Consider the following 13,828-nt stretch of genomic DNA (forward strand, 5'->3'; position numbering starts at 1 on the left):
TGTAATCCCAACACCTGCCCTCCCAGCCTGGGAGGCAGCACAGGGTACACACAGCCTCCATGGGCCCACGAGGTCACACATCTGGCCTGAGTGGGCACCCTGGAGCATGCCAGGATGACTCGGGTCCACTTGGCGCCTGGTACACAGGCAGAGTAACCTGTGGCCTCACCAGCCATCTCTGCACATCTTCCATGTAGACTCCCACCACCCCATGGGCAGGAACTGCTTCCTGTCCAACAGGACTTCAATGAGGCTGGTATCTTTGGAGGGGAGGACCTGGTTCTCACCCCTACTTCTGCCCTATGAATACACCTCATGCAACACAGGCATGGTGCAGGTGACAGGGCTTCAGCACCAGCGGCTCCCCAAACCCAGCCCCGCCATCCCTGAAGCAAGTGTGCTCATGCACAAACACAAACACAGGCACGCACACATACACACGCATGCACACACTCACATGACTGGGTCGCTTCACAGCGTGACTGAGTGTGGATCTGTACATCACACAAATCCACCCACATGCCCTCAGCAAAAAGGAGGATCCAAATAAAACCAACTGATCCTTTCGCACGATGGGGCTCCTGTGCAGACGCATGGCACAGGAAGCGGTGCAGACAGTGCTGGGTGGGCAGCTCTGGCGATGCCCAGTGCTGGGACTGGCCCCGACCACGAGCCCCATCGGTTCCACCTCTACACCCTGCCATCACACTCGGAAGCAGCACCACTCAGTTAGGGTCACTCGGCCACGCAGGGGCTAGGAAAGTAACAAGGCACAGCCATCGCGGAGCACGCAGGAAGACTCACCACTGAGGATCTCGTTGTTGTTCCCCCAGAAGTCAGCTAACTTGGAGGGTCGGCTGTAGAATTCATCCCTGTTGGCTGCCAAGATGAGCCTGCAAGAGGAAAGCACCACTGATGGCTTCAGATGGAAACGAGCGAGCCAAGTCTTTTTCTCTCTTCACACACCAAACTGGCCTCAGTGGCAATAAGGGCCAGTCTCAGAGAGGGCAGGAAGCCAGCAGTCCCGCCGCACCTGCACGGGAGGAAGGAGCACAGTGGCTCCAGGTGAGCTCTCGGGAGCCTGCAGCTGGGACTGCACTCAGAGCCTTGCCCGTAAACAGGAGGATGCTGGGCAGGGACACACATCCACACCACTCAATGGCGGGAGACGGCTCTGCCAGGCCCTTAGGGGCTGGCACCAAGCATGCCTGGAGCCCAGGCTGGAGGGTGGGGGCCTGTCCCTCCTTCTGTCCATCTGTCCCCAGCGCTGGGAACACCCACAACAAATCCATGGGCTCCTGGAAGCGTGAGCTCAAGGATACAGATTGAACGGCACAGCATGTGGGCGTCTGAGGGCTGCTCCATTCTGTGTCTTTTGGAGTTAATTTCTGGGGTCGGTGGGGAGTGGATGGGAACTTCTCTGTCTTACTAGGTTTTTTGCATTATGAATCAGACAAATATTTCTATTTTTATTTATTTTTATTTTTTGAGATGGAGTCTCGCTCTCTCACCCAAGTTGGAGTGCAGTGACGCGATCTCAGCTCACTGCAACTCCCGCCTCCCGGGTTCAAGCTATTCTCCAGCCTCAGCCTCCTGAGTAGCTGGGATTACAGGCACCCACCACCACACCCAGCTAATTTTTTGTACTTTTAGTAGAGATGGGGTTTCACTATGTTGGCCAAGCTGGTCTTGAACTCTTGACCTCAAATGATCCACCCGCCTCGGCCTCCCCAAGTGCTGGGATTACAGGTGTGAGCCACCACACCCAGCCTAATCAAATAAATATTTCTTTTGCAATTAGGAGAGACATCTAAACTTTAATAGCCCTGGTCTTGAGGAAAGAAAACTGAGTTTCAAGTCCCAGCTTGGACACTAGAAGAAAACAAATAAGGACATAGTGGTGACTGAGTGAAGGGGTCAGTTCCTGCAATATCCGTTAGACCTGAGGATCTAAGAAGCAATGGCTGGGCCAGGCACAGTGGATGACACCCATAATCCCAGCAGTTTGGGAGGCCAAAGTGGGAGGATCACTTGAGCCTAGGAGTTTTGAGACCAGCTTGGGCAAGAAAGTAAGACCCCATATCTACAAAAAAACCAAAACCAAAAACAAAAACAAAAATTAGTCAGGCATGGTGGTGCATGCCTGTATTCCCAACTACTTGGGAGGCTAAGGCAGCAGGATCATTTGAGCCCAGGAGTTTGAGGCTGCAGTGAGCTGTGACTGCACCAATGTACTCCAATCTGGGGAACAGAGAAACCCTGTCTCTAAAAAAAAAAAAAAAAAAAAAAAAAAAAAAATGATGGCTGAAGACCCCCTGAACACTTGTGCCATGGAGAGGCAGCTCCAAGGAGCAGGGCTCAGCTGTCCTACCATCACACTGTGAGTATGAAACCAAGCTGCAGTGGTGAGATCCTGACAAGTGTTTACAAATAATTTCCATATTGATCACTGCACATTAAGTTCATAAAACATTTGCTTCTGATGAAATGTGAAATAACAGACATTCATAAAATTGGGAGTGAAAGTGGTGCTCATGGTTGGGTGCGGTGGCTCATGCCTGTAATGCCAGCATTTTGGGAGGCCAATGAGGGTGGATCACGAGGTCAGGAGTTCAAGACCAGCCTGGCCAAGATAGTGAAACCCTGTCTCTACTAAAAATACAAAAATCAGCTGGACGTGGTGGTGGGCACCTGTAATTCCAACTGCTTGGGAGGCTGAGGCACAGAATTGCTTGAACTTGGTAGGCAGAAGTTGCAATGGGCTGAGATCGCACCATTACACTCCAGCCTGGGTGACAGAGCGAGATTCCATTTCAAATAAAAAAGAAAGTGGTGCTTGCACCCATCACTCATGCCCTTGGAGGCCTATGTGCACATGTGTGCCCCCCAACTCAGCATCTGCCCCTGAAGCTTCCTGCCTGCAGAACTGGGGAAATGCTTTTGGTTGTTGCCAGAGACTGTGCCATGCCTAGAGCCCTTGGGGTCTGCTACGGAAGCCTCAGCACTTCCAGGGTGCCTCACTCAGCCTGCTCTGATGCCCAGCTGGCCCCAGGCCTGTACCAGGTCTTGGGAATGTGCTTCCTGGGGTAGGGGGAGGTGGTCTCTGTCCCTGATATGAGCCTCAGCCTTTGTACCTCTAACTGCCATGTTTCAACCCAGACCTGGACCAAGTCTCCATGTCCCTTCTGGGCAGAAGTGCCCCCCAACCTCTGCAGCGGGGATGGCAGTAGAGCCCACCTTCCGTGGGCTGGACAGTGCAGTAGAAGGCAGTGCACCTGCCCCAGACCTGGATGGGCCAGTCTTGTAGAAGATGCCCACTGGCTGTGACCTGGCCAGTGGGCAGAAGAAGGGAGAACACCGCAGTCCCTGAGTGCTATGGTGGGGATGCGCCAGGGTCTGGGATGAGAGCTCCTCCACCCCATGGGTGGGGTCAAGCTCCATGTGGTTCTGCTCAGCATTCTCTCTTAAATACCTTCCTCCTATGCTTCCACGTCCCAGAGCCCTGCAGGTGAACAGGGGTTGGGGGAGCCAGGGACATCTCATCCCAGTCCAACCCCAAACCAGCCTGTGGCTGTTGGCTTCGGGTGCTGATTCTGACATAATGCTCTTGCAAAGGGAAAATAAAGGGGGGAAAAGTAAGAAGAAAAGCTGAATGAGCATGGACTTCTGTCCTAAGATGTTCAGCTGTCTGTTTTTAAACAAGGAGCAATTATATATGTTTGTCTAATAACTCAGGAACATTAATTGCCAGGTTATTTTTGTACCAGCAGTCACTGTTTAGCTGAATTGCTGGTGGTTTGCCAGGGATTTCATTGAATACATAATTCAGGGATGAGCCAGCATGCCGAGTACCCAGATCAAGCCCCAAAGAGGGGAGGAAGTAGCTCTCTCCGTCATCACTGGTAGGGCTGCACATGGATAGAAGCCTATCTGCGCCCCACGTCCAGAGAGACAGGGATGCACCCACCACGGCGAGGTCCCTGAGGATGGCAAGTCACCCCGGCTTTATTTTGTTCCAATAACTGAAACCACTAATTATCCATCACCACTTGACACCCACGCTGCTAGGCAAGGTGAGTGTGTGCACCGTCTCAGGGGGCATATGCATCATCTCAGGGGGCGAGTGTGTTCTGCTGGGGGGTGAGTGTGTGCACTGTCTGGGAGGCAGTTTGGTGACAGATAGATAGGAGGTACTCTGGCCTGAGATCCAGTGATCAAACCCTGAGTAGTGACCCCATGGAAGCTGCCCCATGAAGTAACGGCTTGTCCTGCAGCCACTCCAGGCTGAAGTCAGCAAGGGGCATTGCATGGGGCTATAAACAGGCAGTTGTTTTGTTTGTTTGTTTGTTTGTTTGTTTTTGAGATGGAGTCTCGCTCTGTCACCCAGGCTGGAGTACAGTGGTGCTATCTCAGTTCACTGCTACCTCTGCCTCCCAAGCTCAAGTGATTCTCCTGCTTTAGCCTCCCTAATAGCTGGGATTACAGGTGTGCGCCACCACGCCAGGCTAATTTTTGTATTTTTAGTAGAGACGGGGTTTCACCATGTTGGCCAGGCTGGTCTTGAACTCCTGACCTCAAGTGATCCACCTACCTTGGCCTTCCAAAGTGCTGGAATTACAGGCGTGAGCCACCACGCCTGGCCGTAAACAGGCAGTTTCGAAAGAGGTAGGGTGACATGATGAAGTGACTGTTATCTTGCTGCGGGGTCTTGGATTTCTGTGATGGGTATCAAATTACCAAACACGGAGGCCTAGGCTGGGCATGGTGGCTCACACCTGTAATCCCAGCATTTTGGGAGGCTGAGGCAGGAGGAGTTCCAGACCACCCAGGACAACATAGCGAGACCTTCTCTCTACCAAAAAAAAAACAAAATTAGCCGGGCATGGTGTAGTCCCAGTTACTTAGGCATGCTGCAGTGGGAGGATCACTTGAGCCGGGGAGTTTGAGGCTGCAGTAAGCTATGATCACACCACTGTACTCCAGCCTGGGCAACAGAGCAAGATCCTGTCTCTAAAACAACAACAATAATAATAAAAACATAGTGGGCTAAAGCACCCCACTTTTTACCCCAGTCCACAGGTGAGGAGTCCAGCCCAGCCTAGCTAGGTACCTGTACAAAGCCTCCCCAAGTGCTACAGAGGTGCTGTCTGGGGCTCGGTAGAAGCACCTGTGCTCCCAGCCTGCAGCGTGCCCTTCTCCTGGCTGGACACCCCACAGCCAGAGCAGCAGCAGCCACCAGAAGTGTCTCACACCCTCCCGTGAAGTCAGGAAAACACAGAGCACATTTGCTCAGTCACCCAGAGGTGGCACATTTCACCTTTGGCTTACAGCTTCGGAAACTAGTCCAGAGAAATCCCAAGGCCAACTGGTATGGCAGAAACCACAGGACAGGTCCTGGCAGCAACACACGGGTGAAAGCAAGAGGGGCCCATGTCAACCCTCCTCCTCTCCACCCAGGGGACCGGTGGCACTGACCAGCACCTGCAGACTGGCCAACAAGCTTTCTTCCCAGAGGTGGGAGCACTCGGGGTGGGTTGAGTCTCTTCGGCAGCCTGCAGGAGGCAGCCCTGAAACGCATACAGAGCTGGCCGGCTCTCCTCAGCGTGCTAGTTTCCTGGGGCTGCCACAGACTAGGCGGCTGCAACAACAGACACTATTGTCTCGCAGCATTGGATGCTGGAGATCCAAGATCAAGGCGTCAGCAGGGCTGGCTCCTTTTGAGGGTCTTCTCGGTATACAGACAACTGCTTCTATCTCTGTATACACACCAGCTTCCCCTGTGCGTATCTGAGTCACCCATCATATTGATTAGGGCCTACCCACATGACCTAATTTTACCTTAATCTTTTTTTTTTTTTTCAGATGGAGTCTTACTCTGTTGCCCAGGCGGGAGTGCAGTGGCACAATCTCGGCTCACTGTAAGCTCTGCCTCCCAGGTTCACGCCATTCTCCCACCTCGGCCTCCCAAGTAGCAGGGACTACAGGCACCCACCACCACACCCAGCTAGTTTTTTTGTGCGTTTTTAGTAGAGATGTGGCTTCACCCTGTTAGCCAGGATGGTCTGGATCTCCTGACCTTGTGATCCGCCCACCTCGGCCTCCCAAAGTGCTGACCACTGCACCCAGCCCTTAATTGTGTGTTCTTTTTGTTTTGTTTTTTTTTTTTTAAGATGGAGTCTTGCTCTGTCGCCCAGGCTGGTGTGCAGTGGCGTGATCTTGGCTCACTGCAACCTCTGCTGTCTGGGTTCAACCCTTCTGAGTTCTCCTGCCTCAGCCTCCTAAGTAGCTGGGACTACAGGTGCATGCCACCACGCCCAGCTAATTTTTTGTATTTTTAGTAGAGACAGGTTTCACCATGTTAGCCTGGATGGTCTCGATCTCCTGATCTCGTGATCCGCCCACCTCGGCCTCCCAAAGCGCTGGGATTACAGGCGTGAACCACCACACCCGACCCTTACATTCTTTTTTTTTTTTTTTTTTTGAGATGGAGTCTTGCTCTGTCACCTAGGCTGGGGTGCAGTGGTGCAATGTCAGCTCACTGCAACCTCTCCCTCTTAGGTTCAAGCAATTATCCTGCCTCAGCCTCCTGAGTAGCTGGGACTACAGGCACCCGCCACCAGGCCCGGCTAATTTTTTGTACTTTTAGTAGAGACGGGGTTTCACCATGCTAGCCAGGATGGTCACAATCTCCTGACCTTGTGATCCACCCACCTCGGCCTCCCAAAGCACCAGGATTATACGTGTGAGCCACCGCATCCGGCCCCTACATTCTTTAGAATTCTGTTCCCTCATTACCCAGCCCAACGCTACTCCAGTCCCTGTGGCAGACAATAGTTCTTTCTTAACATTTCTTCCACCTTCCCTGCAGCATGCTGTCTGCTGCTTGGACCCTAGCCTGACCCTGCCACTCACCCAACTACAAAAAGGGAAAACACCAGACACTCTTCCTTCCCGATTCCTTGGCCTGAAATGACTTCACTCAGCCTTAAAGTCAAGCAGCATGATGTCTATGCAACTTTGTGATGACTCAAATCTGAGACCCTCTTGAAATGGTTCAAATCATTTCTGGTATAGATTTGAAAATGATGAAAGCTTCCCAAGCAGTTGCATTACAGATGGTTACAAGTTTCATTTTGGGCATGGGTTACATCTCTGCCTCACTCTCCGTGGGGATAAATGCTGGGGTGTCCTAGGGAATGGAGGTGTGGCCGTCCTGAGTCCAGGGTCAGGGGTGGCTTCTGGCCTTGGTTTCCTGACTCCTCTGGCTGGTCCTCAGCGTCCCCTCTACCCCAGGTCCTTCTTCCTCAGCTCAGAACCCACACACAGACCCCTAGCCTGGCCACCACTCTGACTTCTCACCAGCAGCTGCGACCAGCCAGCCCAAGCTGGCTCTCACTCACTGACACTGTTGCCCCGGTTCTGCCGCCCGACCCTCCTCAAAGCCCATAGAACTGCAGCCCGCCTGGACCCATGTCACTCCTCTGTCCTACCTATGGCTGCCTTCTGTGGCTGAGTCTTCACGTCTTTGTACATCGACTGGAGTCCCCGCCCCGAGAGGCATTCTGACAGCATCCCACACTGAGTGACCCTGTCCTGGAGGGTAGTGCCAGGCCTGTGCAGCCCCGACCTGGCCCACACACCTTCCTGCACACAGCAGCTCGGGTGGCATGAGAACTGGCTGGGCACACAGGACCCTGCAGGGTGCCGCAGACGCAGAGCGAGGGGGTTACCTGTATGCATTTTTGGAAACAGGGCGAGGATCAAACTTAAAGAAGATGATGCACATGGTGGCGCAGGGCGGCTCTGCTCACACAGGTTGAGAGGTCTGCGGGAAAAGGAAAACACCGAGTTGAGTGGATGCCAGATACTCAGAGCTGCCCTCCGAACCTGCAACAGGCCAGAACAGAACCACCTCTGTGCTGCCTATACCGCTTGCTGGGTGTGGGGGAACTGGACACCACATTCCTGGCCAGCGCCACACAAACACCTCCCAAACCCATACACTCATCAGCACTGGCCAGACTGTCTCTCCACCACCTGCAACATCAGCCCTGAACAGAAGCATCTCATCAGCACCACGGTACTCTGAAGGCTTGGACACACCGAGCTGAGGGGCTGGGGGGCCCAAAGGGGGCAGCAGCAGTGAGGGCAGGAGCCACACTGTGAAAAACAAACTTACCCATCCAAACTTAAAGAATGAGCTCAGAGACCCAGAGAACAGAAAAAGTGAGACTTTTAACAACAGCCTTGCAAAATCAGGTGTCAGATAGGTAGGCACACCCAGCACAGTTTCAACAAGCAATTTATCCCCTAGTGTGCAGGTCCCTCCCCTAGATCCTATAGGTCAAGTATTATGGAGTCACAATTTTTCCTGGATGTCACCTATTAATTGTTGGCTCGGGGCTTCAGGTGTTTTTTGGGGGCTGTCTTGCTGTATTTTGCTGCAGGCCACAATGCATTGCAGTCCTAGTCAGCTCAGGGACTTTTTAAGTATTTAACTTACGACCTAAGTAGCGGGCAGGCTGATAAGAACGGACAAAACGAGCTATTTTGCAGGCTAGTAAACCTTCATCTTAGACTAAACTTCTTTGGTTCGGGTGGAGGCAACTAAGCGGGGGGAAAGAGGAGGCTGACAAGCACACATCAGCTATCCAAGCAGGGGCCTAGCATATCCTGTTTCTTCTGTAGTTTGCTGACCTAAGCCAATTCAAGGCACTTTGTCTTGGAAACGGACCACTGTATACATTTTTCCTTTAAGACCGTCCTCCACATGCACATCTCCTCCCCTACAACAGCACCAACCCCACCCCACATGCTACCAATGGAAGTGGCCCTGCCTCCGCCCCCATCCTGCCAGGCAGGACAGCATGGCCCACTCACCTGGGATGCAGGGCCTACAGGCCCCACTCAGCACACACACTCGCCATCCCACAGGACCCGAGGGCCCCACACACCCACAGCAGCTGGCATGGACACGTGCCGTGGACACGCTGGGTGACTGCACACTTAGCACACACCTCTTCCCCACCCAAGGACCTCTGGGGCCCAGAGCAGGCAGTTTTCCACAGTGCAAACGAGTGGAGAACGGAGATTAGATCCCGAGGCCAGCCAAGGGTGACACCCAAGTTTCCTGAAATGTGCACGTGTGCAATGATTTACTGACATGGCTCCAGAGCAGAGCCAGTGCTCACAGCTGGGACATGGGACAGCCAAGAAGCTGTTCAAAAACTGAAGAGAGCCAAAAAGATTCCTCCAAGAAAAGTCTAATGAGTGCGGAGGGTGGTGAAGAGGGTTCAGTGTATGTGCCTCCACAGGCACGGGCATCAGGGATGGCCACTGGGCACCGTCTGCTCCAGTGAGGAGCTGGTGGCTGTGCAGTTGAGGCGTTGGGACAGCAATGAGCACCACCTGCAGATGCACTGGGTGGTGGGGGATGGGCAGCCATTTGAGATGGTCTGCTCTCTGCATAGGATGGGAAGCTAAAGGGTGTGTCGTTACAAGGGGTCCCTGTGAGAAGCAGACTGGGGGGCTGGAAGTGGGTTGGGTCCCCTTGCTGGGTGCCCTGGAAGCGCCCATAAGGGGCCATCATCCGAGGGTGGGCAGGCTACTAGGGCCAATCCTTTTGGTGAAAAGAAACTCAAGATGCTCAATAAAATATGAAAACATCTTAAAAATTGCCAGGAGTTGATGAGCTCATGCAGCATTTGGCCAATACTGGGGAGAGTGTGGTCCACAGAGGACAGCAGAATACAGTGGCCAATCCTGCCTCAGAGAGTTTGCCCACTGAACACACTGAGGCTCATGCTCTGGTGGCCCCCGGGGGCGAAGGAGACAGAAGACAAGGTCCAGACACCCCCATGGGATGGAGGAACTAACGGAAGACTCTCCCCTAAGTTAAGCTGGGACTCCAAAGAGCAATGCTCAGGGAGAGATGAACTATAGCTGCAGTCACCCCCAGGGCTCATGGGGACATTGCACAAAAGTGGGGGGATGTTCCTGAGAAGCAGTGGCACAGCCGGTTGTCCGGGTCCACACTGGGGGTACAAGGACCCATAACCCAAGCACAGTTTTAAGGGACTCCAGCACTGGCAGTGCCCCTGTGCCTGAAGTTCTCTCTGGAGAAAGATACCTTCATCCTATACTTCAAAGAAGTCTCAAAATCATTTTTTAAAGACCAGAAGCAGTACATAGTCAGAAAGAACCACATAACGAAAGAAGCACCATGAGCAAGAACCAGCAGAAAGATAACCGTACATGCATCATCAACCAACCATGCTCTGATGGCAGAAAGAAGACAGACAGCTCAGAAATATCTGCCGGGGAAAGGAAGTGATGAAGAGCAAACTGGGTTTACGAAGCAGCAAAAGGAACTCAGTTTTTTTTTTGCTCTTGTTGCCCAGGCTGGCTGGCATCATCTCGGCTCACCACAACCTCCACCTCCCGAGTTCAAGCGATTCTCCCGCCTCAGTCTCCGAAGTAGCTGGGATTACAGGCATGCACCACCATGCCCAGCTAATTTTGTATTTTTAGTAGAGACAGGGTTTCTCCATGTTGGTTAGGCTGGTCTCGAACTCCTGACCTCAGGTGATCCACCCGCCTCAGCCTCCCAAAGTGTTGGGATTCCAGGTGTGAGCCACCACTCCTGGCCAAAAGAACTCTTAGGAAGTTCTTTTAGAAATGAAAGCTTCTATGACTGCACATTAAAGCTCAGCTATGGGTTTAAGAGCAGATCAGGTGCAGCTGATGAGGCAGAACCCTCCTGAATGCAGTGCAGGAAGATGGGGAGCACGCTGGGCTTTGGGGGTGCACCCAGGTGTCCACCTGCTAGGTGCCACTGATGGGGTGGGCCCAGCACTCACCATGCGGCCAGAAGACACAAGTCCCTTCACTCTGGAGGAGCTGGCCTTTCCTGCACATGAGAACCCCTGGCTGCAATCACTAGAGAAGCCCTGTCAGCTGGTTCCTACTGGAATCCCACTGGCCTGGAGCCCACGGTTACCCAAGGCCTGCTCACCAGGGACATGCTCCTCTGGGGTGTTAGAGAAGGCCGTTGGTCTCAACTTCAGCCGACCTCAGCCCTCCCTGGGCTGCATGCCCAGCTGCTGGCAAGGCCACGGATGAGGGCAGTTCTGGCCACTGATACACATAGGACAGACAGAAAGGCACCCCTAATTCAGCTGCATGACCCCACCATCCTAGCTGGCCAGGGTGCAGGGGCAGCAGACCAGCCCTCCAGGCACCAGTGGCAGGGAGGGCTCCGTGGTCCAAGGGAAGGCCATCAACGGATCTCCGGGCAGCCTGGCACTGGAGGTGTGGGCGCAGAGCCAAGAGCTGTGGCCTCGACGAAGACGCGGTCATTGGGAGGGAAGGACCAGAGGAAAGCCAGCCCCTGAGGAGGGGACCATCAGGAACTGCCTTTCTCTCCAATCCCTCGCCCCCTGCTCGAGCCAGGCCCACTGCCCACCGGCCTCCAACCCAGCTCTAGCCAGCAGGTCTCCCCCTCCCCCTGCCAGCTTCACCTCCCCCGACCTGTGACCTTGCCTTTGCCTGGGCCCCTGTGTGCTCCCTAAGCCAAGCCCTGCAGGTTCCCTAGGTCCTGCACGGCCCCCACACAGGCCCACCACAGCATTCCAACACCCTCTCATGCCTGCTGACTTGCCAGGCTCTGGGAGGGAGCCATGGATATAGTCCTTGTCCTTTTGGTCACCACAACTTGATCTGGGCACAGGGCAGGTGGGCACACGGGCGGCCAGGACCACTTCCCACAACTTCCACAGGTCCCATCACACCAGGTGAGGCTGGGCTCCTCAGGGCATCTCTTGTGCCACACAGAGCTTGAACTCAAGGGTGCCCGAGTTGGCCAACTTTACAGGAGGGTTGGTGTCCCAGGGACAATCGTGCCTGGCTTTCCAGGTAAGGCCCCACTCTGCCTGTCCCCAACCCTGCCCTGGGCTCAGCACTTGAGCCAAGCCCAGTGAACTCTCCGCAAGTCCTCAGCAGTCAGAAGGCTACAGAGTGGTCAAAGCCATTCAGGGTTGGCCCTGACGCCCAGGCGGCCAGAGCCAGACCAGAAAGAGCAGCTGAAGGAAGAGGCAGGCAGGAGGGTCTGCGGTCCAGCCAGCAGCCTCGCCCTGGGTCTCAGAGGCCACAGCCCAGAGGCATCTGAACATCTGCAGGAAGCCACACCCAGTCTCTGCAACCTGCAGGGGACCCGCCTGCCCCAGGGGGCTGAGACCACCAGGATATCCTGCACACATCCACCAGGCTTGCAGAAGCAGTCAGATGGCCACACGCCCATCCTCTCCAGGCAGAAAATGCTTTACACGCCCCCATCTCGTCACCTGGCCTCACAGCCACTGGGATAGCAGTTGGGCAAGTAGGTTACTGGGCGGGTGGGGCAGGCGCCGCAAAACCCGGCTGCCAGGGCGGGTCCAAAAGGAGGCTGGGCCAGGGCTCCACAGGGGGGAAGATGCTGATGAGCTCCTCCCTGTGCTGTGTGCTCTGTAGCTGTGATCCCATCCCACCACGACTCCCAGGTCACATGGCGCGGATGGGCAAGGTGAGCCTGGAGGGGCTCACGGTGGGGCACCTGCTGGTTGGGCTAGGGGTGAAGAAGCAGTGAGCTGGCCACCCCGAGCAGGCACATGTGGGATGCTGGGATCAAGTGGGCCTCCTGGACCCCGCACCCACAGCCTGGCAGCTCCCCAGAGACCCAGGATGGCCTCAGCACTAGATCTGTTCATTTCTAGTTCTAATCTGCGCAGCCATGCTGCGGACACTCCTGGAAGTCAGCATGCTGCCTTCTGTTCTCCCACAGCAGGAGCTGCTGATCCCCACCAGGGCGCAAGAGGTCCCTGGGCAAGGTGGTGACGGGCAGCCAGCTTCCTCCTGGCCATGGTGGTTACTGTGCTCACATGTGGTCCTACTAGAAACATCATCTTGAAAGCCACTGGCATGGCACAGGCACATGGCCAGGCCTCACAGGCCCACAGGGATGGAACAGCCCAGATATGTAGTCCAGGCTGAGGACAGGAGGCTGTGTGGGCAGCAGTCGAGAAGAGCCATACTCCAAGACTGAAAGCAGGGCCTGTGAGGTGGGCAAACATCCTGCCACCGACCCACAACACCAGCACAACGCAGCAGGGCAACGTGGCATGGTGGTGAGGTTCCTGAGCCAGGACAAGAAAAGAAGCGTCGTTCTCACGGCTACTTGAGGAAGCACATTACCTCCACTCTGTCGCCCAGGTGCAGTCATGTGATCATAGCTCACCGCACCCTCGAACTCCTGGGCTCAAGCCATCCTCCCACCTCAAGCCTCCCAAGTAGCTAAGATTACAGGTGCATACCACCACACCCGGCTAATTTTTTTTTTTTTTTTTGGAGACAGAGTCTCGATCTGTCACCCAGGCTGGAGTGCAGTGGCACATCTCAGCTCACTGCAGCCCCGCCTCCCAGGTTCAAGTGACTCTCCTGCCTCAGCCTCTCAAGTAGCTGGGACTACAGGTGTGCACCACCACACCCAGCTAATTTTTTTTTTTTTTTTTTTTGAGACGGAGTCTCGCTCTGTCCCCCAGGCTGGAGTGCAGTGGCGCAATCTCGGCTCACTGCAAGCTCCGCCTTCCGGGTTCACGCCATTCTCCTGCCTCAGCCTTCCGAGTAGCTGGGACTACAGGCGCCCGCCACTGCGCCCGGCTAATTTTTTTCTATTTTTTTTTTTAGTAGAGACGGGGTTTCACCATGGTCTTGATCTCCTGACCTTGTGATCCGCCCGCCTCGGCCTCCCAAAGTGCTGGGATTACAGGCGTGAGCCACCGCGCCCGGCCTAATT

At 54.6% G+C, this 13,828-nt stretch overlaps 1 protein-coding gene across 21 annotated transcripts in view; it reads right to left on the bottom strand.

Annotated features, from left to right (window-relative positions):
* The window catches only part of TANGO2 (transport and golgi organization 2 homolog), a 48,965-nt gene that overhangs the window by 24,691 nt on the left and 10,446 nt on the right, over nt 1-13,828 (bottom strand). For 18 of the 21 annotated variants that reach the window (XR_012089538.1, XM_073007002.1, XM_073007007.1 and 15 more), the window contains 2 exons: nt 7,731-7,825; nt 805-893 (listed from right to left, as the gene is read on the bottom strand). Coding sequence is in view for 18 of the 21 variants with exons in the window: in XM_073007002.1 (XP_072863103.1) it covers nt 805-893; nt 7,731-7,786 (145 nt within the window). In the remaining 3 variants the exon portion in view is untranslated. Of the gene's footprint in view, nt 1-804; nt 894-7,490; nt 7,696-7,730; nt 7,826-13,828 lie in introns of those variants that run through there. The other 3 variants (XM_037994852.2, XM_037994864.2, XM_037994862.2) reach the window with 3 other exon arrangements.

This window comes from Chlorocebus sabaeus, chromosome 19, assembly GCF_047675955.1.
Source record: "Chlorocebus sabaeus isolate Y175 chromosome 19, mChlSab1.0.hap1, whole genome shotgun sequence".
Lineage (NCBI taxonomy): Eukaryota > Metazoa > Chordata > Mammalia > Primates > Cercopithecidae > Chlorocebus > Chlorocebus sabaeus.